General features: G+C 46.3%; 1 protein-coding gene across 1 annotated transcript; it reads right to left on the reverse strand.

The window, feature by feature from the left end:
* Positions 1–26,308, reverse strand: LOC149428785 (waprin-Thr1-like). Its single transcript, XM_089667007.1, has 4 exons — positions 26,206–26,308; positions 5,995–6,138; positions 3,123–3,268; positions 1–175 (listed from the first exon to the last, which is right to left on the reverse strand). The coding sequence occupies exons 1-4, from the start codon at positions 26,276–26,278 to the stop codon at positions 170–172; spliced, it is 369 nt and encodes a 122-aa protein (XP_089523133.1). The 5' UTR covers positions 26,279–26,308; the 3' UTR covers positions 1–169.
* Positions 26,309–26,392: the final 84 nt, after the last annotated feature.

Genomic DNA, 26,392 nt, shown 5'->3' on the forward strand with positions numbered 1-26,392 from the left:
CGCCGTCTCCCCCGCCACGCAGTTCTGATTATTCTTTAATTTTGCAAATATATTACACTATAGGAGGAAATGTCCGTGTGGACCGGAAAAAGAGAGAGATTTCTAGAACGCGGGCAGCTGGATTTTTTCTCCTTCGTTCAGAAACTGCAAAGTCTTCCTGCTCCAGAAATTATACCTAGGAGAGAAAAGACGAGGAAGGAGGTGAGAATCGTCTGCGCCGGGAACGCTAATAAACATTATTCTGGATCATTAAAGCATTAAAAATTAGACAAAACGTTCAATTAAGTATTCTCTTCAATAGCCAAAATATATAAATCCTCTTTGTGTGCAAAATACCTGTGTAAACCCAGATATTACCTTGTAAAAGAGCCCCCCCCCCATCACATCAAAGGTCTCCCCATCACATCAGTGGTTCTCCCATCATATCCAGTATTCCCCATCACATCAGAGGTCCTACATCACATCAGAGGTTCTCCCATCACATCAGAGGTCTCCCCATCACAGCCAAGGTCCTCCCATCACATCAGAGGTTCCTCCATCACAACAGAACTCCCCCATCACATCAAAGGTCCTCCATCACATCAGAGGTTCCTCCATCACAACAGAACTCCCCCATCACATCAAAGGTCCTCCATCACATCAGAGGTTCTCCCATCACCTCAGAGGTCCTACATCACATCAGAGGTCTCCCCATCACATCATAGGTCTCCCCATCACATCAGAGTTCCCCCATCACATCAGCGGTCTCCCCATCACATCAGAGGTCTCCCCATCACATCAGAGGTCCTCCATCACATCAGAGGTCCCCCATCACATGAAAGGTCTCCCCAACACATCAGAGCTCCTCCATCACATCAGAGGTCCTCCCATCACATCAAAGGTCTCCCGATTATATCAGAGGTCTCCCCATCACATCATAGGTTCTCCATCACATCAGAGGTTCTCCCATCCAATCAGAGGTCTGCCCATCACATCAGAGCTTTCCCCCATCACATTAGAGGTCCCCCCATCACAACAGAAATCCCCCATCATATCAGAGGTCCTCCCATCACATTAGAGATCCTCCTATCACATCAAAGGTCCTCCATCACATCAGAGGTCCCCTCATCACATCAGAGCTCCCCATCATATCAGAGGTCCCCCCATCACATCAGAGGTCCCCCCATCACATCAGAGGTCCCCCCATCACATCAGAGGTCCTCCCATCACATTAAAGATCTCCCCATCACAGCAGAGGTCTCCCCATCACATCAGAGGTCTCCCCATCACATCAGAGGTTTCCCCATCACATCGGAGGTTCCCCATCACATCAGAGGTTCTCCCATCACATCAAAGGTCTCCTGATCATATCAGAGGTCTACCATCACATTAGAGGTCCTACATCATATCAGAGGTCCTCCCCATCACATCAGAGGTCCTCCATCACCTCAGAGGTTCCCCCATCACATCAGAGGTCCTACTATCACATCAAAGGTCTCCTGATCATATTAGAGGTCTCCCATCACATCAAAGGTCCTCCATCACATCAGAGGTCCTCCCATCACATCAGAGCTCCCCATCAGGTACACTTTTAGGATCCAGGAATCCTCTCCAGACTACGGTGTCACCTTCTGGATTTATATCTGGACAGCGGGTGACACTGCGGGCGGCAGAAATCGCCGTCATGTGACCGCACACAAAGTTGTGTTTGTTTGCCCAGGGATCGCTGGTTTTCTGGACGCCAACAATTGATGGATGGTCAATGTTCCCCGAACACTGTAATCTCCCGCACAACAGAATGATAGAAAGTGCTGGGCGAGCGCTGGAGAGCCGCCAATTCCAGTGAATAAATAGTGAATAGGAGACGTGCGGGACAAACAAAGGCGAGGAAAAAGGCGAGGCTGGAGGAGGACAATTCATAGAAATGATGCATTAAAGGAGCTTACACAAATACATTACTTTCATCTCCCCCCCCCCCCCCCCCGGTTTTGTGTCTCTGCCCCTCCCACAATGGGGAGATTCCCCCCAGTAGTTTGTGTCTCTGCCCCTCCCACAATGGGGAGATTCCCCCCAGTAGTTTGTGTCTCTGCCCCTCCCACAATGGGGAGATTTCCCCCAGTAGTTTGTGTCTCTGCCCCTCCCATAATGGGGAGATTTCCTGAAGTAGTTTATGGGTCGGTTTGTAGTATTTGCTAACAGTGTGTGACTGTGGGGGAGGGGACATTAGAGCGTAAGCTCCTCTGGTGCAGAGACTGATGTGAATGTGGGGGAGGGGACATTAGAGTGTAAGCTCCTCTGGTACAGAGACTGATGGGACTGTGGGAGAGGGGACATTAGAGCGTAAGCTCCTCTGGTACAGAGACTGATGGGACTGTGGGAGAGGGGACATTAGAGCGTAAGCTCCTCTGGTACAGAGATGATGTGACTGTGGGGGAGGGGCCATTAGAGTGTAAGCTCCTCTGGTGCAGAGACTGATGTGAATGTAAGGGAGGGGACATTAGAGTGTAAGCTCCTCTGGTACAGAGACCGATGGGACTGTGGGGAGGGGACATTAGAGTGTAAGCTCCTCTGGTACAGAGACTGATGGGACTGTGGGGGAGGGGACATTAGAGCGTAAGCTCCTCTGGTACAGAGACTGATGTGACTGTGGGGGAGGGGACATTAGAGTGTAAGCTCCTCTGGTACAGAGACCGATGGGACTGTGGGGAGGGGACATTAGAGTGTAAGCTCCTCTGGTACAGAGACTGATGGGACTGTGGGGGAGGGGACATTAGAGCGTAAGCTCCTCTGTACAGAGACTGATGGGACTGTGGGGGAGGGGACATTAGAGCGTAAGCTCCTCTGGTATAGAGACTGATGTGACTGTGGGGGAGGGCACATTAGAGCGTAAGCTCCTCTGGCACAGAGACTGAGGGGACTGTGGGGGAGGGGACATTAGAGCGTAAGCTCCTCTGGCACAGAGACTGAGGGGACTGCGGGGGAGGGGACATTAGAGCGTAAGCTCCTCTGGCACAGAGACTGAGAGGACTGTAAGCTCCTCTGGTACAGAGACTAATGTGACTGGCTCAGTGATCTCTGTACAGCGCTGCGGTATATGTCAGAGCTATATCAATACAAAATAAATATAAATCGATTGTACGTACCGGTATCTGGCAGGATGTGCTGCTACACGCCGCTGGACAACATTTTTGGTTGTCATTACAATTGCTGTCAGATATGCACTGAGTGGTCTTGGCGCAAGTCGTCCCATTCAGAGGTTCCATGACAGGGGGACACGATCCCGGCTTATCTGAGAGAAGACATAGACATGAATCGTGTGAAACATTCGGATGGTAAAATATCAGATCAGATAAATAAAATACACTATATTGCCCCAAGTATTGGGCTGCTGGCCTTTCCACACACATGACCTTTAATGGCCCCCCAGTCTTAGTCCGTAGGGTTCAATATTGAGTTTGCCCCGCCCTTTCCACGCACATGACCTTTAATGACCCCCAAGTCTTAGTCCGTAGGGTTCAATATTGAGTTGGCCCCGCCCTTTCCACACACATCACCTTTAATGGCCCCCCAGTCTTAGTCCGTAGGGTTCAATATTGAGTTAGCCCCTCCCATTCCACACACATGACCTTTAATGGCCCCCCAGTCTTAGTCCGTAGGGTTCAATATTGAGTTGGCCCCGCCCTTTCCACACACATGACCTTTAATGGCCCCCCAGTCTTAGTCCGTAGGGTTCAATATTGAGTTGGCCCCGCCCTTTGCAGCTATAACAGCTTCAACTCTTCTGGGAAGGCCGTCCACAAGGTTTAGGAGGGTGTCTATGGGAAGGTTGGACCATTCTTCCAGAAGCACATTTGTCAGGTCAGGCACTGATGTCGGGGGAGGAGGCCTGGCTCGCAGTCTCCGCTCTAATTCATCCCAAAGGTGTTCTATGAGGTTGAGGTCAGGACTCTGTGCAGGACAGTCAAGTTCCTCCACCCCAAACTGGCTCCTCCATGTCTTTATGGACCTTGCTTTGTGCACTGGTGCGCAGTCATGTTGGAACAGGAAGGGGCCATCCCCAAACTCCTCCCACAAAGTTGGGAGCATGAAATTGTCCAATATGTCATCTTAAGAATTCCCTTCACTGGAACTAGGGGGCCAAGCCCAACCCCTGAGGAACACCCCCACACCATAATCCCCCCTCCACCAAACTTTACATTTGGCACAATGCAGTCAGGCAAGTACCGTTCTCCTGACAACCGCCAAACCCAGACATGTCCATCGGATTGCCAGACAGAGAAGCATGATTGGTCCCTCCAGAGAACATGTCTCCCCTGCTCTAGAGTCCAGTGGTGGCATGCTTTACACCACGGCATCCGACGCTTTGCATTGCACTTGGTGATGGAAGGCTTGGATGCAGCTGCTTGGCCATGGAAACCCATTCCATGAAGCTCTCTACGCACTGTTGTTGGGCTCATCTGAGGGCCACACCAAGTTTGGAGGTCTTTAGCTATTGACTCTGCAGACAGTTGGCGACTTCTGCGCACTGTGCGCTTCAGCATGCGCTGACCCCGCCCTGTCATGTGACGTGGCCTACCACTTGGTGGCTGAGTGGCTGTTGTTCCCAGTTGCTTCCACTTTGTTATAATCCCACTAACAGTTGAGCGTGGAATATTTAGTAGCCAGGAAATGTCACGGATGGACTTATTGCCCAGGTGACCACCTATCACGGGACCACGCTTGGAGTCACTGAGCTCCTGAGAGCGACCCATTCTTTCACCAATGTTTGTAGAAGCAGTCTGCATGCCTAGGGGATGGATTGTATACACCTGTGTCCATGGGGGGGATTGGAACACCTGAATCACATGATATGGAGGGGATGGGAACACCTGAGTCACATGATTGGGAGGGGATTGGAACACCTGAATCACATGATATGGAGGGGGTTGGAACACCTGAGTCACATGATTGGGAGGGGATTGGAACACCTGAATCACATGATTTGGAGGGCGGGGACAATACTTTTGGCAATATAGTGTATTTTGAGAAGTGAGACTACATGCCTTGTTTTGGGTGGAGCAGGGCACAGCGCCCCCTGTAGTCAGTGCTCCTGGAACAGATACGTCCCCTAGACTTGTGCAGTTGGCTTTTTGTTTGTTCCAAATCGAAATTCGGACATAACTTTTGTTATTCAGAGATCCGGACGTATCCAATTTTCCAAATTACAAAAGTAATGAATTTAAATGAATCCAAAATAACAAAATGAAATTTCATCCAAAATTCAAATCGAATTCTAAAACAAATTTGAAATATAAATATATTTCTGATTTCCTTCAAAGAATGTGTGTATTAGTGTTAGAATATATATATCTTCCGAAATTCAAATTTTGAAAAGAATAGAAAGAATAGAAATAAAAGGATATATAACAGAATAGAATAAATATAGCCATCTTTGAAAATTCCAACATCAAAAAGAATAGAATAGAACAGAAAAGAAAATAATAGAATAGAACAAAATAGAAAGAATGTAGTCTTCCAAAATTAAAATTTTTAAAAGAACAGAATAAAATAGAACAAAAAATAAACAGAACAGAATAGAAAAGAATGGAACAGAAAGAATATAGCCGTCTTCCAAAATTCGAATTTCAAATGGAATAGAACCAGCTATTTTTCATGGTGAATTCGGATTGATTCGATATTTTCTTTTGTTTTATTTTATTTTAAATACTTCAAATCCATTGGAAAAATGTGGATGCGTTTGAAAAAGATATAAATGAAAGGAAATTAATTTGGTCTTCATTGGAAAGGTGGCAACGTTGGACGAAAGCTAGGAGACAGGGATGGAGTGTTGTCACCTTATAACAGGAAGTGCCTGAACAACAACCTTTAGGGCAGGATCACCAGGGAGGAATGGCATGAACACGTCAAAGCTTATATGAGATTTTAGCAGTTGGGTTTACATGTGCCGTAACCTTCAGAGGGTTCCTTTTATTGGTGGAGATTTCATTCCAGGCGGAGTACCTCTGCAATGCTCACCTACTGGCATCAGGCACTGGTAGCCATCACAGCCGGTTTTGCAGCATTTCTGGCTTCCCGTACACATGGTGTCATTTTCGCACCGTTTAACAAAGCACACCCCTAGAGACAGCTCCTCCGGTGGGGGGCATTTTCCAGGTTTGTCTGAAAGAGATGGGAGATCGTTAGTCGGGTAGCAGAGCCAGAGCTGCCTTCTGTCCTTCCTATTAATTGCATGAGGTTTAGAGAGTCGTTCTATCTTAGCAATGAATTCCTCACCTCAACCTAACTTGAACCCTAGAGATGACCCCCACCCTACTGTTAACTCTGACCCTATAGGTATCCTTGACCTAACTGCTAACCCTATAGGTATACCTTACCCTAGCCTTACGCTTCAGGTAACCCTCACTCTAGCTCTAACGCGACCCCCATGGGTAACCCTCACCCTGGTACTAACCCAACCTCAGCTCTATCCCTATAGGTAACCTTCACCCTGTACTAACCCAACCTCAGCTCTATCCCTATAGGTAACCTTCACCCTGTACTAACCCAAACCTCAGCTCTATCCCTATAGGTAACCTTCACCCTAGTACTAACCCAACCTCAGCTCTTTCCCTATAGGTAACCTTCACCCTGGTACTAACCCAACCTCAGCTCTATCCCTATAGGTAACCTTCACCCTGTACTAACCCAAACCTCAGCTCTATCCCTATAGGTAACCCTTACCCTGGTACTAACCCAAACCTCAGCTCTATCCCTATAGGTAACCTTCAGCCTGGTACTAACCCAACCTCAGCTCTATCCCTATAGGTAACCTTCACCCTGGTACTAACCCAAACCTCAGCTCTATCCCTATAGGTAACCCTTACCCTGGTACTAACCCAAACCTCAGCTCTATCCCTATAGGTAACCTTCAGCCTGGTACTAACCCAACCTCAGCTCTATCCCTATAGGTAACCTTCACCCTGGTACTAACCCAAACCTCAGCTCTATCCCTATAGGTAACCTTCACCCTGGTACTAACCCAACCTCAGCTCTATCCCTATAGGTAACCTTCACCCTAGTACTAACCCAAACCTCAGCTCTATCCCTATAGGTAACCTTCAGCATGGTACTAACCCAACCTCAGCTCTATCCCTATAGGTAACCTTCACCCTGGTACTAACCCAAACCTCAGCTCTATCCCTATAGGTAACCTTCACCCTGGTACTAACCCAAACCTCAGCTCTATCCCTATAGGTAACCTTCACCCTAGTACTAACCCAACCTCAGCTCTTTCCCTATAGGTAACCTTCACCCTGGTACTAACCCAAACCTCAGCTCTATGCCTATAGGTAACCTTCACCCTGGTACTAACCCAAACCTCAGCTCTATCCCTATAGGTAACCTTCACCCTGTACTAACCCAAACCTCAGCTCTATCCCTATAGGTAACCCTTACCCTGGTACTAACCCAAACCTCAGCTCTATCCCTATAGGTAACCTTCAGCCTGGTACTAACCCAAACCTCAGCTCTATCCCTATAGGTAACCCTTACCCTACAAACGTATAGGTAACCTTTACCCTAGCATTCATTCTTAGCCTAATGCTAACTGTTACCATAATGGAAACCCTTACCCCAGTGCTAACCCTATAGGTATACCTTACCCTAGCATTACACTTCAGGTAACCCTCACTCTAGCTTTAACGCTATCCCCCACTAACCCAAATCCTAGTTCTATCCCCATAGGTAACCTTCACCCTAGTACTAACCCAAACCTCAGCTCTATCCCTATGGGTAATCTTCACCCAGGTACTAACCCAAACCCTAGCTTTATCTTTATAGGTAACTGTCACCCCAGTACTAACCCAAACCCTAGTTATATCCCTATAGGTAACTGTCACCCTTGTACTAACCCAAACCCTAGTTATATCCCTATAGGTAACTGTCACCCTTGTACTAACCCAAACCCTAGTTATATCCCTATAGGTAACTGTCACCCTTGTACTAACCCAAACCCTAGTTATATCCCTATAGATATTCCTCAATCTAGTACAAAGCCTAACTCTATAGGTAACCCTTAATGTAATTCTAACCCTAAAGCTATTAGGTATCCCTTATCCCACTGCTAACCCTAGAGGTATCCCTTACCCTAGTACTAACCTTATAGGTAAATCTTATCCTATAGGTGACCCTTACCCTGGTGTTAGTCCTAACCCCATGGGTAACCCTTACCATTATCTTATAGGGGTGAGAGTAGTACTAGGGTGAGGGTTATTAATTGGGTTAGATTCCTTAAGAACTAGGAGATGCCAGTGGGTTGCTTACCTAAACAAACCCTACATATAAATATTATACCATTGAGGGATGGACTCTCCCCTGGAACCAAAGACTGGTCTATACTGTGATAGCAGCTTCAGCAACTTGTTTTTGGGAGCCGAGGATTACGGGAATCGATGCAGAAGCAGAACAGTAGTTTTATCATCCTGCAGGACAGCCTTGGCTATTACTGTTCCCTCTCCTATGGCAAAACGGTGGATTGTATGGCCCAGCAGCAGCAGCTATATTGGTCCAGAGTATGTGGACCCACTCCAATGACCAAGTTCAGGTTTTTCCACTGAAGGGTCCTGGTAATGCTACATCATAGAAAAACATTGTAGACAATTGTGCTCCTCCAACCTTGTGATAACCGTTTGGTGAAGACACTTTTCTGTTCCACCATGACTGTGCCCCTGTTTACAAAGCCATCTCCATAAAGACATGGTTTGACCAGTATGGTGTGGAGGAGCTTGAGTGTCCTGTACAGAGCCCTGACCTCAACCCTACTGAACACCTTTGGAGTGAATTGAAACGCAGATGGTGAGCCAAGTCTTCTCATCCAACATCCATAACTGAGATCTCACAAATGGGCACAAATTCCCACAGACATCTACAAAAACTTGTGGAAAGTCCTTCCCAGAAGAGTTGTGGATGTTATAGCCACAAAAGGGGGACAACTCTATATTGATGGCCATGGGGGAGGGGCAACTCCATATTGATGGCCATGGGTGGGGGAGAGGGGCAAATCCATGTGAATGGCCATGGGGGAATGAGGGCAAGTCCATATTAATGGCTAAGGTGGGGATGGGGAAACTCCATATTAATGGCCATGGTGGGGATGGGGCTCCTCCATATTAATGGAAATTGTGGGGATGGGGCTCCTCCATATTAACGGCCATGGTGGGGATGGGGCTCCTCCATGTTAATGGCAGTTGTGGGGATGGGGCTCCTCCATATCAACGGCCATGGCGGGAATGGGGCTCCTTCATATCAATGGCTATTGTGGGGATGGGGCTCCTCAATATTAATGATAATTGTGGGGATGGGGCTCCTCCATATTAATGGTAATTGTGGGGATGGGGCTCCTCTATATTAATAGCCATGGTCAGGATGGGGTACCTCCATATTAATGGCCATGGTGGGGATGGGGCTCCTCCATATTAATGGAAATTGTGGGGATGGGGCTCCTGCATATTAATGGCCATGGTGGGGATGGGGCTCCTCCATGTTAATGGCAGTTGTGGGGATGGGGCTCCTCCATATCAGCGGCCATGGCGGGGATGGGGCTCCTTCATATTAATGGCTATTGTGGGGATGGGGCTCCTCAATATTAATGGTAATTGTGGGGATGGGGCTCCTCCATATTAATGGTAATTGTGGGGATGGGGCTCCTCTATATTAATGGTAATTGTTGGGATGGGGCTCCTCTATATTAATGGTAATTGTGGGGATGGGGCTCCTCCATATTAATGGTAATTGTGGGGATGGGGCTCCTCCATAATAATGGCCATGGTGGGGATGGGACTCCTCCATGTTAATGGCAGTTGTGGGGATGGGGCTCCTCCATATCAACGGCCATGGCGGGGATGGGGCTCCTTCATATTAATGGCAATTGTGGGGATGGGGCTCCTTCATATTAATGGCAATTGTGGGGATGGGGCTCCTCTATATTAATGGTAATTGTGGGGATGGGGCTCCTCCATATTAATGGTAATTGTGTGGATGGGGCTCCTCTATATTAATAGCCATGGTCAGGATGGGGTACCTCCATATTAATGGCCATGGTTTTGGAATGGGATGCCCAACCTTACGTCACAAATGGGCACAGATTCCCACAGACGTACACAGTGATGACAAACCAGTCCTGGCATTGTTGCCTGTGTACAGTAAGTGATCTCTTACACAATTGGCACAAGACGTCATCTGTATATATTAGTTGATGATTGATTTCTTCATGATCCCAAATTAGACACAAATTACCAGAATGATGACAGGGAACAAATTGTAACAAACAATATACAATGTAATCAATAAGTGTAACAAGTTCCATGTGATATCAGGCATTCACCTTCCACCTCAACACTTAGGGATCTGTTCATTTATGTTTTCACCCAAGATTCATTCAACTTTTATACAAGGTTCACCCAACTTTCATCCCAAAATCATTCAACTTTCACCCCAGGTTCACCCAAGACTCACAAAACTTTAGCTCAAGGTTCTCCCACATTTTACTCAACGTTCACCCAACTTTTACTCAAAGTTCACCCAATTTTTGTTCAAGATTCATCTAATGTTTACCCAAACTTAACCCAACCTTTACTGAGTGTTCTCCCAACTTTTATTCAAGATTCTCCAAACGTTTACTCAATTTTCTCCCAACGTTTGCTCAAGGTTCATCCAAAGTTTCCTCAAGGCTGACCCAACTTTTACTCAAGGTTCACCCAAACTTCACCCAAGATTCATCCAACTTTTACTGAGGGTGCTCCCAAATTTTACTCAAGGTTCACCCAACATTTACTCACATTTCAATCAACTTTTATTCAAGGATTACCCAACTTTTACTCACGGTTCACCCAATGTATACTCAAAGTTCACTCAATTTTTGCACAAGGTTCATCTAATGTTTACCCAACTTTTACTCAAGGTTCACCCAACCATCACCCAACTTTTACTGAGGGTTCTCCCAACTTTTATTCAAGATTCTCCCAACTTTTACTCAAGGTTCTCCCAACGTTTGCTCAAGGTTCATCCAAAGTTTCCTCAAAGGTCACCAAAAGTTCACCCAAGAATCATCCAACTTTTACTGAGGGTGCTCCCAACGTTTACTCAAGGTTCTCCCAACGTTTGCTCAAGGTTCATTCAAAGTTTCTTCAAGGTTCACTCAACTTTTACTCAAGGTTCACCCAAACGTCACCCAAGATTCATCCAACGTTTACTGAGGGTGCTCCCAACTTTTATTCAAGGTTCACCCAACATTTACTCACATTTCAATCAACTTTTACTCAAGGTTTACCCAACTTTTACTCACGGTTCACCCAATGTATACTCAAGGTTCACCCAGCATTTATTCAAGGTTCACCCAACTTTTACTCAAGATTCATCCAACTTTTACTACACATTTTTCTAATTGAATTTTATGGTAAAATGAGTAGAAGTTGGGTGAATTTTTGATGAAATAGACCTGTCAGTGTGAACCTCCCAGAATAAAAGAAGCTTATGTGGGTTTATGGCATAAATCTTCCGATAATTCACATCTTACCTCACCTGATTCCCCATACTGATCTAGTTGATTATAAGTCCAGCCAAAATGTTTTTTTTTGTTTTGGATGGATTGGGGAAGGATAAAAAGCCCTGTTAGATTGTTTTCGCTATCCGTTAGAGCAATTTCCCATTCCCCCCCATCTTTCTGTCAGTGTCAGTGATATCAACAGAGAGGAAGCAATGGAAAGTCTGCAACAAGGGTATCCTTGAAGGAATGTCAACTTTCTATAAAGTGGACTTTCACCATCTTCAGGAACTTTACATACCCCCCCCCCCTCCTTTCCCCACTTATTATTATTTTTTTTATTCTCAAATACTTTTATTTGGCAGGACACAGTCCCACACTTCCTGCTTTCTCACCTAGTCATAAATGAATGCCCAACCAAAAGACTCCTGGAGGCTTCAAGGCAATATCCAGCACACTGGTATGTACATGCATATGTGCAAGAAGTAGTTAACACCCAATTCCCGATGACCTCAGCAAAGAAGATGGTGGCGTGGATGATAGACTCGGCATGTGGTGAATTATATCAGACAATACTGAATTTACTAGGTATGCAAGTACGTTGTTTTCAGTGAACCCAATGGACAATGTAATAGGGGAAAGAAGAACACAAATTTGGGAGACGTTAAGTTAATTTTTAGGGTGTAAAAAGAATGCCTGAATGACTATCACCACTTGTGGAGTTTCACCTTAAGAAAAATGGATATTCTTTGGAGGACAATTAAGTCACATTTTTGACGAAGAAGATGACTGAGTGAAAGAGGCCATCAAGGTCAAACTTGAACAACCATCCCTGAACAGGAGTGAAGCCATTCAACACCATCTGTCTTCCACACATTATTCTGTTTCAACATCTCTACCTGGCAATTTGACAATTCACACCTTCGGATATGTAATTAGAACAATTAACACTTGTCCCAGCCTTCATGACACAATGGTGACTGGAATATGGAAATATAATTGGGTGGTTTCATACACTTTCACACTTGCTATCATGTTCTTGGGTAATAAACATCTGTCTTGACACATTCCATGGTAATTGGATGAAGGTTGACTGAGTTACCCATGTAGATATACTGTAGCTGTTGGGGTATGTTCCTGACTGTCATTAGAGCCAAAGAAGCCGCTTGGATAAGCTACAAAATGTATTCAATTTCACAGTCACCTTCCTCATTCCATCACTGGCGTCTTATCTATCTATCATGGGTTCTACCACGAGTGTCATGGCCACATCACATGACCCAGATGCCCATATAAACTCAAACAGGATTTTCTGTCACCGACTGAGCATTGAGTCTGACACTGCCAGTCAGCCAACCTACTCTCTTTTACCACCAGTCCACCTACAGTCCACCACCAGTCTGTCCTGTCACAGTCTGCTACTAGTAGCCCTAGTACAGTCCATTACCAGTCAGTTCTTCTACAGTCAGTCATCACTTCTGCTTTAAGGGCACCTATCCACCTCTGCATCCGTGAGTACCTGTTGGGCTACCTAGGAGTAACCTGCAGCTACTGTATGCCCAGACTCCCATGAGGGGGTCCCTGGCAGAGCACCAGCTATCTCATAGACTCCACCCTCAGGAAAAAGTGGTTACATTGAGGAGGGGCCACTACTCACACTTGTGCCATGCAACATTACTGAACAAGTCCAGTTGACTATAACCAACCAGGAGCTACAGTATGTTACTTGAAGGACCTGCTATTGGCACCTATCCACCTCTATGTCCATGAATACCTGTTGGGCAACCTAGGGGTAACCTGCAGCTAAGCTCAGACTCCCATGAGGGGTTTTTTGGTAGAACACCCACTAGCTCATAGACTCCACCCTCAGGGAAAGTGGTTGCATTGAAGGAAGTGTCACCACCCACACTTGTGTCATTAATAATTAAAGAACAAGGCCAGTTGAATGTAACCAAATACTAGCTCTGTTACATGAAGAACATGCTAAGGGCACCTATACGACTTTGAATTTATAAGTATCTGTTGTGACCTGGGGGTAGCCTGTGGCTAAGCCCAAATTCCTATGAGATGGTCCTTGGCGGGACATCAGCTATATCATAAACTCTACCCTCAGGGAAAGTAGTTGCATTGAGGAAGGGTCACCACTCACACTGGTGCCATCCAACATTACAGAACAAGTCCTGTTGACTGTAAACAAATACTAGCTCTGTTAAATGAATCACCTGCTATGGGCACCTATCTACGTCTGCATCCATGAATACCTATTGGGTGACCTGAGGGTAGCCTGTAGCTAAACCAGAACTCCCATGAGGGGGTCTTTGGCAGAACACTAGCTATCTCATAGACTCCACCTTCAGGGAAAGTATTGCATTGAGGAAGGGTCATTACAGGCACCATTACATCAAACATTACGGAACAAGTCCTGTTGAATGTAACCAACTAGTAGCTAAGTTATGTGAAGGACTTGTTATGGGCACCTGTCCACCTTTGAGACCTGAAGGTAGTCTGCAGCTAAGCCCAAAGTCCCATGAGGGTGGAACACCTGCTATCTCATAGACTCCGCCCTCATGGAAAGTGGTTACATTGAGGAAGGGTCACCACCCACACTTATGCCATCCAACATTACAGAACAAGTCCAGTTGATTGTGACCAACTACTATCTATGTTACATGAATGACCTGCTATGGGCACCTCTGTATCCATGAGTACCTTTGGGGTGACCTGGGGGTAGCCTTGATCTAAGCCCAAACTTCCATGAGATGGTTCTTGGTGGGGAACCAGCTATCTCACAGGCTCCACCCTCAATGAAAGTAGTTGCATTAAGGAAGGGTCATCACCCGCACTTGTGCCATCCAACATTAAAGAACAAGTCCAGTTAAATGTATCCAAATGCTAGCTATTATGTGAAGGACCTGCTGTGGGCACCTATCTACCTTTGAATCCATGAGTACCTGTTGTAACCTGGGGGTAGCCTGCGGTTAAGACCAAATTCCCATGAGGGGGTCCTTGGTGGAACACCACCTATCTCAGACTCCACCCTGAGGGAAAGTAGTTGCAATAAGGAAGGGTCAGCACCGGTATCATTACATCCAACATTACAGAACAAGTCCAGTTGGATGTAACCAATGACTAGCTACATTACATGAAGGACACCTCTCATCATCTGCATCCATGAGTACTTGTTGGGTGACCTGAGGGTAGCCTGCAGCTAAGCCCAAAGTTCCATAAGGGGGTCCATGGTGAAACACCAGCTATCCCATAGACTCCACTCTCAGGGAAAGTAGATCCATTGATGAAAGGTCACCACCTGCACCCATGCCATCCAACATTACAGAACAAGTCTAGATGAATGTAACCAAATACTAGCTATGTTACATGAAAGACCTGCCTTGGGCACCCATTCACCTTTGAATCCATGAGTACTTGTTGTGACCTGGGAGTAGCCTGCAGCTAAGCCCAAACTCCCATGAGATAGTTCTTGGTGGGACACAAAATATCTCAGACTCCACCCTTAGGTGCATGAAGGACCTGCTATGGGCACCTATCCACCTCTGTGTCCATGAGTACCTGTTGGTTAACCTAAGGGTAGCCTGCAGCTAAGCTCAAAGCCCCATGAGGGGGTAGTTCGTGGAACACAAGATATCTCACGGATTCCACCCCCTGGGCAAGTGGTTGCATTGAGGAAGGGTCACCACCAGCACCATTACATCCAACATTACAGAACAAGTTCAGCTGAATGCAACCAACTACTAGCTATGTTACAGGTTGAAGGACCTGCTAATAAATTCTTTGCAAATAAATGTCTTCATAAGTGACAGGTGTGCTTTAAAGTGGATTTTCTGTCTCCATACTTCTACATGGAACCCCTATCATCCTAAAGTTGGCCACAGACATTGGAGAATAGTGGGACACACAATCATGAATAAGGTCTTTGTCCCGGCCCTGAAAAGGGGTATACGATAAATTGCACATCAGGGAACTGCTTTTATTGTTGTCAGGAGTCTTGAACCCATCCACCTAATTTCCTCAGCAGGAGTCCTTCTAAAACCTTTATTGTGGTTAAGTGAGAAATATATTCCATGGGGATCATTCTTTTATCAAAGTCTTTGGAATATGGGGGAGGGGAGATACTGCTCCGTTTTAACTGCCTGCCAACTAAAAGGCAACAAAACATAAGCAAGAGGCTCAAGTGTGGTGAGTGACAGCATGGAAACCTAAATCCTGCCAAAGTGTATTATGTATAGTATCGTTATTAAGAGGTCTGGAACTGGAGAAGGAAAAGGAATCTCTTTCACAATACATTGTTTTCTCTTTGTCATCTTGATTGAGTAGTTATGAAACAATTATTTGCTTTAGATCTGACAGGAGATTGGAAAAAAACAGCGGCTGAAACCAGATCGACTCGACACCAAAGTCGAGTCGAGCTTCGGCTCGGATCGAACGTGACTACGGACTGAACCCAGCCTGTTGGCTGTTTAGTGAACCGCAGGATAATCTGCCCATATTTGGCAAGTTTGCCCACCCAACTCTCCAGCTGCTAGAATGCAAACAAAGCAGCCAAGGGTCACCGGCGAGGTCACCAACCACATATAGTCAAGACCACATTTGGTCAATGGCATCATCCATTTTTTACATTACAGCCGTCAAATCACATGGTCCACCAATGTAGATCCATCAAAGGAAGACGACCCACCTACTGCCTGATGATCCTGCCCCGCTGCACTACCTTCGCTAAATGGCAGACCCCTGGTGCTGCTGGAATGTGAACACAGAGGTGGGGATCATGGGTGACGTCACTGACCACATATGGTCATGACCATACTTGGTCCACTATGTCATCCAGGGTCCCCAGTGCTGTTATTTACAAACAGCAGCCAGCAACTTTCACCCAAGACTCACAAAACTTTAGCTCAAGGTTCTCCCAACTTTTACTCAGCATTCACCTAACTTTCACTCAAAGTTCACCTTTTACTCAAACTTCACCTAATTTTTGCTCAAGGTTCATCCAATGTTTACCCAACTTTTACTCAAGGTTCACCCAACTTTTACTCAAGGTTCACCCAACTTTTAATCAAGGTTCTCCCAACTTTTATTCAAGGTTCTCCCAACTTTTACTCAAGGTTCTCCCAACTTTTACTCAAGGTTCTCCCAACTTTTACTCAAGGTTCTCCCAACTTTTATTCAAGGTTCTCCCAACGTTTACTCAAGGTTCTCCCAACTTTTACTCAAGGTTCACCCAACTTTTACTCAAGGTTCTCCCAACCTTTACTCAAGGTTCTCCCAACGTTTACTCAAGGTTCTCCCAACTTTTACTCAAGGTTCTCCCAACTTTTATTCAAGGTTCTCCCAACTTTTACTCAAGGTTCTCCCAACGTTTGCTCAATGTTCATCCAAAGTTTCCTCAAGGTTCACCCAACTTTTACTCAAGGTTCACCCAAACATCACCCAAGAAACATCCAACTTTTACTGAGGATGCTTCCAACTTTTACGCAAGGTTCACCCAACATTTAGTCACATTTCAATCAACTTGTACTCAAGGTTTACCCAACTTTTACTCAAGGTTTACCCAACTTTTACTTACAGTTCACCCAATGTATACTCAAGGTTCACCCAATGTATACTCAAGGTTCAAAAGGTTCAAAGATCATGGGTGACGTCACTGACCATACTTGGTCAGGTATGTCATCCAGGGTCCCCAGTGCTGTTATTGACAAACAGCAGCCAGGGATCTGTCTTTTAGTGGAAGTGAGGCTGGGCAGCATCATCGTGGAGTTGACGAAACATCACTGGGCAGAAGATCATCACAAATAACAATGGATCTACGTCATTGTAGGAGGTGAAGGAGGATCGATTGACAATAATAAAAATAATAAGGGTGCCCCCTAGATCATGGTACCGCTACCCATTCACAAAAAAAAAACTGTAGTAAAAAATGACAGGAGACGGTCTTTGAAAAGTCCTTTATTAAAAACAAGAATAACAAAAATGTCTCCCAGAGTACATCCAACATCAATCACGATGCCCTCAACATGGGGGGGGGGGGGGGTGCTCTCTCCAAAGCACTTTGTCCTAATGTTGATGGGGACAAGGGCCTCTTCCCCACAAACCTGAGCTTGTGAGGGTCTGCAGACGGGAGGCCTGTCGGAATCTGGAAGCCCCCTTTAATAAGGGGGCCCCCATATCCCGAGCCCCCTCCCCATGTGAATGAGTATGGGGTACATGGTACCGCTACCCATTCACTAAAAAAAAAAAAAGTGTAGTAAAAGAGACAGGTGACGGTCTTTGCCAAGTCCTCTATTAAAAACAAGAATAAAAAAAGTCCCCCGAAGTAGATCCAACGTCAACCACGTGCCCGCCGCCCCCCGAAAAAAGAAAAAAAAAAGCTCCGCGCTCGACGCTGATGCCCGCCGTCTGACAGCTGCACCGGCCTGACAGTTCTTACATATCTAAGGGGCAGGGGGCCACCCGGTGACATCAACCGGGTGACACCGTCCCCTTGTGACGTCATCACGCGCCGTCAGAGCACAGTGCATTGTGGGGCGTGGCCGGTGAACAGCCCACCGAACGCCCTTACTATTCATGTGTTTACCAAACACACAAACGGCCAAGTCCAACTTATGTTTTATTAGAACATCAACTCTCTTGGCCATATATATTTAACCGCTTGTGGACTGCCCACCTGCAATGTGCTACGGAAGGATGGCCCGTCCACGCACAGCAACATACCCGTACATCGCTGGCCTCTTCTGGGTACCGGGTGCGCGTTCCTGCCCGCAGACTCCCACTGTGATTGTACACAGCGAGAGTTTATCAGCAGGTCCTGGCCAATGATTCACCGCCGACACCTGCTGATCAGCTATGTCCAATCACAGCCCAGCACCCTGTGTTGACAATCAACACAGAGCTCTGTACAGAGGGAATGATCTCTCTGTTTCTTCTCCTGTTATCGATGTTATCAGTATTATCAATGTTATCAATATTATCAATGGTATCCACGTTATCGATGTTATCAATATTATCAATGGTAATCACGTTATCAATGTTATCAATATTATCGATGTTATCAATATTATCGATGTTATCCACGTTATCGATGTTATCAATATTATCAATGGTATCCATGTAATCAATGTTATCAATGGTACCGATGTTATCAATATTATTGATGTTATCCACGTTATCGATGTTATCAGTATTATCAATGTTAACAATATTATCGATGTTATCAATGTTATCAATATTATCAATGGTAATCACGTTATCAATGTTATCAATATTATCGATGTTATCAATATTATTGATGTTATCCACGTTATCGATGTTATCAATATTATCAATGTTATCAATATTATCAATGGTATCAATGGTACCGATGTTATCAATATTATCAATGGTAATCACGTTATCAATGTTATCAATATTATCGATGTTATCAATATTATCGATGTTATCCACGTTATCGATGTTATCAATATTATCAATGGTATCCACGTTATCAATGTTAACAATATTATCGATGTTATCAATGTTATCAATATTATCAATGGTAATCACGTTATCAATGTTATCAATATTATCGATGTTATCCACGTTATCGATGTTATCAATATTATCAATGTTATCAATATTATCAATGGTATCAATGGTACCGATGTTATCAATATTATCAATGGTAATCACGTTATCAATGTTATCAATATTATCGATGTTATCAATATTATCGATGTTATCCACGTTATCGATGTTATCAATGTTATCAATATTATCAATGGTAATCACGTTATCAATGTTATCAATATTATCGATGTTATCCACGTTATCGATGTTATCAATATTATCAATGTTATCAATATTATCAATGGTATCAATGGTACCGATGTTATCAATATTATCAATGGTAATCACGTTATCAATGTTATCAATATTATCGATGTTATCAATATTATCGATGTTATCCACGTTATCGATGTTATCAATGTTATCAATATTATCAATGGTAATCACGTTATCAATGTTATCAATATTATCGATGTTATCAATATTATCAATGTTATCAATATTATCAATGGTATCAATGGTACCGATGTTATCAATATTATCAATGGTAATCACGTTATCAATGTTATCAATATTATCAATGGTATCCACGTTATCAATGTTATCAATATTATCGATGTTATCAATATGATAAATGTTATCAATACAGCCAGCACTGATAGGCACTGATGAGGAGGCACTGATGAGGAGGCACTGATGAGGAGGCACTGATAGGTGGCACTGATGAGGAGGCACTGATGGGCACTGATGAGGAGGCACTGATGAGGAGGCACTGATAGGTGGCACTGATGGGCACTGATGAGGAGGCACTGATGGGCACTGATGAGGAGGCACTGATGGGCACTGATGAGGAGGCACTGATGGGCACTGATGAGGAGGCACTGATAGGTGGCACTGATGAGGAGGCACTGATGGGCACTGATGAGGAGGCACTGATGGGCACTGACAGGCATCACTGGGGAGGCACTGAAAGCCAGCACAGATGGGCACTATTGGACGCCCCAATGGGCACCGGGAAATGCCTCTTATCAGCTCTCCTCTCCATATGCGCTGTCACTGCGAGGAGAGGACGGCCAATAACCGGCATTTCCTACTTACACTGTGATTGGACACAGCTGGTCACACGGTAAAAGTGGCTCTGACTGGGGGGGGTCGGTGTTGGTTCTGGGAGGACATCCATGGACACCCTCCCAGACCCAGCCGGCCTCGCTGTAGCCATCTTCTGTCTGTAGCGCGGTCGGGAAATGGTTAACTGTATGATGTATTTTATACAGAGAGATCTACAATCACTTTCTTCTTCTTCTGGACGAAGTCCCAATGAGAGGCGAGCGCCGTGCGTCCGCGACCGCGATCCAGGGAAACAAAAAGGGATGAAGATGAAAAAAAATCCTGCGGAATACGATGGAAAATGAAAACGATTTTCTGAAATTGTAACAGCGAAGATTTGTATAAATATTATCCTGGGAAAATAACGGATCGCTGATTTATAGCGCGATTGTTTGGCGAGCACCCCCCGCCGCGTCTCTGGAGGCACCGCGTCTCTGGAGTCACCGCGTCTCTGGAGGCACCGCGTCTCTGGAGTCACCGCGTCTCTGGAGGCACCGCGTCTCTGGAGGCACCGCGTCTCTGGAGGCACCGCGTCTCTGGAGTCACCGCGTCTCTGGAGGCACCGCGTCTCTGGAGTCACCGCGTCTCTGGAGGCACCGCGTCTCTGGAGTCACCGCGTCTCTGGAGTCACCGCGTCTCTGGAGTCACCGCGTCTCTGGAGGCACCGCGTCTCTGGAGTCACCGCGTCTCTGGAGGCACCGCGTCTCTGGAGGCACCGCGTCTCTGGAGTCACCGCGTCTCTGGAGGCACCGCGTCTCTGGAGTCACCGCGTCTCTGGAGGCACCGCGTCTCTGGAGGCACCGCGTCTCTGGAGTCACCGCGTCTCTGGAGGCACCGCGTCTCTGGAGTCACCGCGTCTCTGGAGGCACCGCGTCTCTGGAGTCACCGCGTCTCTGGAGTCACCGCGTCTCTGGAGGCACCGCGTCTCTGGAGGCACCGCGTCTCTGGAGGCACCGCCTCTTTTTGCCTTTTCAGCAATCCCTGACGTTTACGGAGAATGAAAAATATTCTGTATAATGACTTTGTGTCACGTTTACTAATACTTACAATTATATTAGGAAGGAAAATGTTCAAATCACAAATTCCGCCTCCCCCCCCACCCCCAATCATATCGGGGGTACACTGGTGGGCTTTAGTTGGGGAGTCCCCCATAGAACACCACCCTGCTGAGATTTGTTTTGGTGAACCTCTTAAATAAAGAGTTAAATTGCTATTAACCCCTCCCCCTCCAGAGGATTCCCCCCCCCCCCACCTTCCTGACCAGGCCATCTTTTGCGATACGGCGCCTTGTTACTTAAACCGACAATTGCGCGGTCATGTGACGCTGCACCCAGATGAAATTTACGTCCTTCTTTTCCCACAAACCGAAATTTCTTTCGGTGGTAATTGATCTCCTGTGAGGCTTTTATTTTTTGCTCTATAAGACCGACAATTTTGAAAAAAAAATATATAAATTTTTGACTTTTTGCTATTAAACACGTCCAGCAAAAAATTTAAAAAATCTAATTCTGTCAAAAATTTTGTCCAAAATGTCTCCCGCTCCGTGTCTTCGCTACAAAAAATCCCAATACGTGTAAATTAATGGGTTTACGTGAAAGTTATAGCGTTTACAAATGGCGGGATAGATACGGGGATTTTTTTTTATACTAATAATGGCGGCAATCAGCGACTTATAGTGGGACTGCGGCGGACATTCTGACACTGGGGGGGCGGGGGGACTGACTTGGAGTCACTGACATCCCCAGTGACACCAACACAGGGATCAGTGCTAATAAAAAGCACCAACACTGTACTAATGGCACTGGGCAGGAAGGGGTAAACATCTGGGGTGATCAAAGGGTTAACTGTGTGCTGGATGCGTGTCACTGTGAGCATGCTCCTATGCAGAGCCATACAAAGCAGTGTGCCTACAGTGAAGCACCAACACACCGCCCCCTAGTAAAACACTCCCAGCACACAGGTAACCCTTTGATCGCCCCTCATATTAACCCCATCAGTATGGTGTCAGGGCTTTTTATTAGCATTGATCACTGTATTGGTGTCACCGGGGATGTCAGTGACACCAAGTCCGTGCTTAATAGCAAAAAGTAAAAAATATTTTTTTTTTCTCAAAAAGTTTTTTTTTATAGCGCAAAAAATAAAATAACGCAGAGGCTATCAAATACCACTGAAAGATTTGTGGGGGGAAAAGGACGGAAATTTAATTTGTCAGTTAAAGGAACTGGTCAGGAAGGGGGGGGGATCCTCTTGAGAGGTAGAGGGGTGTATCCTCTGGAGGGCGAGGGGGGGATCCTCTTGAGAGGTGTATCCTCTGGAGGGTGAGGGGGGGAATCCTCTTGAGAGGGGGGTGTATCCTCTGGAGGGTGAGGGGGGGAATCCTCTTGAGAGGGGGGTGTATCCTCTGGAGGGTGAGAGGGGGAATCCTCTTGAGGGGGGGGTGTATCCTCTGGAGGGCGAGGGGGGGGAATCCTCTTGTGAGGGGGGTGTATCCTCTGGAGGGCGAAGGGGGGAATCCTCTTGGGGGGGGTATATCCTCTGGAGGGTAAGGGGGGGAATCCTCTTGAGAAGGAGAGGGGTGTATCCTCTGGAGGGCGGGGGGGGAATCCTCTTGAGAGGGAGAGGGGTGTATCCTCTGGAGGGTGAGGGGGGGAATCCTCTTGAGAGGGGGGGTGTATCCTCTGGAGGGCGAGGGGGGGAATCCTCTTGAGAGGGAGAGGGGTGTATCCTTTGGAGGGCGAGGGGGGGGAATCTTCTTGAGAGGGGGGGTGTATCCTCTGGAGGACGAGGGGGGGAATCCTCTTGAGAGGGAGAGGGGTGTATCCTAGGGAGGACGAGGGGGGGGGGAATCCTCTTGAGAGGGGGGTGTATCCTCTGGAGGGCGAGGGGGGGAATCCTCTTGAGAGGGGGGGTGTATCCTCTGGAGGGCGAGGGGGGAATCCTCTTGAGAGGGGGGGGGTGTATCCTCTGGAGGGGGAGGGGTTAACTACTATTACAAAGCAAAACCATACAGTCAGTATAATTGAGATTTCAGGTTAAAGTTTCATTTGATACAATTTGATACTTTATTTACCAGAATGAGAAATATGAATTACTGAGTGAATGTTTTTGTTTTGTTTGTATCGGTTGTTAAACATTTCCATGGTGACGGCCCTGAAGAAGTGGATGAAGTCCATGAAACGCGTTGGGCTCCGGCTCACACTTTATAATCAGTTCCAGTCTTTGTTCCTTGAGCCCGGGTTCACATACATGCGCTGCGGTACATCGCATGTGATTCGCACCGGAACCGCGCCGCATTCCTCTGCCGATCACATGCGATTTGTGTGCGGCTCTAATCGCAATGCACCCGCATCAAAAACACGCAGAACCCTTTTTTGGTCCGCACTAGAATCGGATCGCTCGGGTATTCACGCCTATGTGATCTGATTCTGCATATCGCACCGCGTTTTGCGGACCGCTTTCGGGGTGTTGTTAACTTAACATACACACCCGCAGCGGTTCGCGTGAACGGGGTGCGATTCTGATGCTGCGAATTCCGTACCGCGTCAGTGTGAGCCCGGGCTCAGGGATAAAAGTTTTACATTAATAAATAAAAGCTGATCATTGTCAGCCCCCCCCCCGTCAGTGGGAAATGGTTTGTCTCATTCATGCAAATTGATACATTCTTGTTCTTTTTGAAAAACAACAGACTTACTGGCTGGATCGCCATATGAAAATAGAAGAATGAAAGCCTAGAAAAGAGAACTAATTCAGCCGTCACGTCTAAGAGTTGGTAAGCTGCAAATAGAATAAATGTTTACTTTTGGGTTTGATAACACTTGTGAACAAAAGGTACCATTTGGGGGATTAATGACCTCTTTGGAGTGTGGGAGGAAACCCACGCAGGCACAGGGACAACATGCGAACTCCAGGCAGGCGGTGCTGTGGTTGGGATTCGAACCAACGACCCGAATGCTGCCAGGCGGAAGTGTTAACCATTGTGTGTGTTTTTTGCTGCTTTTTTGAGGTGTTTTGTGTTTTTTGTTGCTAATAGAAAAGTATGTCAGTTCTGTTCATGTAGTGCGACGTTGATGCGACTTTACACTCTCTGGCACTCAAGTAGCATCAAAATAATGACACCAAAGCAGGGGCGGACTGACAACTCATGGGGCCCCCGGGCAATAGGGCATCGTGGGGCCCCTGTGTCCTTGCCCAAACTCAAAAAAGCCTATGACAAAGGTACCAGGGGCATCTCATGGGGCCCCCTACTGATCCCGGGCCCTCGGGCAGTGCCCAAGTTTCCAAATGGTCAGTCCGCCCCTGGACCAAAGTCTCCTGTTAGGGTTAAGGGCTGGGGTTAACTGTAAGGGTCAAAACGCTAACCCGAACATGCGACTTTAGCCACATAAAGGTTCCTGTGCGACTTTGATGCGACTTGAGTGCCAGATAATGTAAAGTTCCACTACATAGTTAGTCTGGCTGAAAAAAGACAAAATTCTATCCAGTTCAACCATAAAAGAAAAAAAAAACGCAAAACGCTGCAAAAAACGCATTTGATAAAAGGCCTTCGCAAAACGCGCCAGAAAAACGCATCAACCTCAAACTGAACCCAGCCTAAGTTGACCTCAAACTCATTATTGGTAAGCAAGCTACAAAAGTATCAAAATAAAATATAATACGTGATGACGTCCTCAGCAAAGGCAAAGTTCCTCACAAAGTATTTTACCAAGAGTCGCAGCTTTTACCCTGGTCACACCGATCCGATGAAGTCGCACGATTTCAAAGTTGGATGTCATTCAGTTTTGAGGAGCGACTCGACAGGCGTCAATGCGAGTTGCACCTGAAGTGGCGCATGCGCTACTTTAAAAATCGGTGTGGCTACAACCAAGTTGGAATCACACAGATAGGACAGCTTTAATGGTGGACAATAGTGTGCGACTTGCCATGCGATTTGCAGCTCGCATGGCACGGCAAATCACATGACAAGTCGCACCTGGTGCGACCGGAGTTTTAGGTTCACACTGCAGTGACTTGGGATCCGACTTGCGAGTCGCATGACACGTGAAATCCCATGTTAGTCAATGACAGCCGACTTAATGAGCACAACTGAAGTCGCTTCGACTTTAGTAAAGGCTCCTGAGCTACTTCAAGGCGACTTCTACCCGACTTGTGCCCATAGACTTTAATAGAAGTCGCCTCCGAAGTCGGATCCTCATCCATATTGATGTGATTTGGATCCGACATTACAGAAAGATGACCCAGCATTCCCTGAAAGTCGCTTCAAAGTCGCACTCAGGTCGCCAGGAAGCCGCCTGGCAAAGTCGCACTTTCAGGTTGCAGTGGTGTGAACCGAGACTAATGCAGGCCATACATGGGTCGAATTCTGAACAATTTTTTGTTTAAAAATTGGAAACGTCGTTCACTCGGTAATCCCATGTCGCCATCAATGATTTCGAAAATCAGCCGACCGCGTCATAAAGTTCACCCCGTATAACATGCAAATCTTCTGTTCCTTCATGCGCATATTCTTTTTGGAAAAACGATCGTACGATTTGACCATCATTGAGTCGAATATCGGTCGTTTTTCGCAAATTTTCCAACATGCCCGATCACCGGAAAGGGGAGGAGCCGCGAAAATCGTCCGCTGCCATTGACCCACTAACAGAGCGAAAATCGGACGATTATTCTTAGGTTGAACAAAAAAATTTGGTCGATTTTCGACCCATGTATGGCCGGCCTTAAAGTTGACCTGGAAATCATCATCGGTCAATGAGCTACAAAGTATCAAATTATAATATACCTATGTAACAGAAGTGATAGCATCTCAGCAAAGGCAAAGTTCCTCACATAAAACGGAACAAAAGACAGGGAATCCTCAGCGAGGACAGCGAGGATAGCGAGGACAGAGAGGACAGCGAGGACAGCGAGGACAGCGAGGACAGTGAGGACAGTGAGGATCCTCACAGATACTGCTGCAGCTTTAAGCTTTTTAAGGTTGACCTCCCAATTTTTGTTAGAGGAGACCATCAAACTGGAAAGAAAAGGCTCCTTTGAAGCTGATCTCTTACCTGCCTGAGTGTCCCCGTCAATAAAGATGAGTCCCACCAGAAGAGGCACCAGGAGGCACAGTACAATCTTCATGCTGCCTTCGGTCCCTGTAAAACACCCGAATAGCATTTAAAGGCAGGTGCACTGGGTGGAGCAGTCCAGGGTCTGGCACCGTCCCACCCCCTTCACCTGTTACCTGAGGCCCCA

Source organism: Staurois parvus, unplaced genomic scaffold (genome assembly GCF_062004578.1).
Source record: "Staurois parvus isolate SC_StPar_1 unplaced genomic scaffold, SC_StPar_1.0 ptg002970l, whole genome shotgun sequence".
In the NCBI taxonomy this organism is placed as follows: domain Eukaryota; kingdom Metazoa; phylum Chordata; class Amphibia; order Anura; family Ranidae; genus Staurois; species Staurois parvus.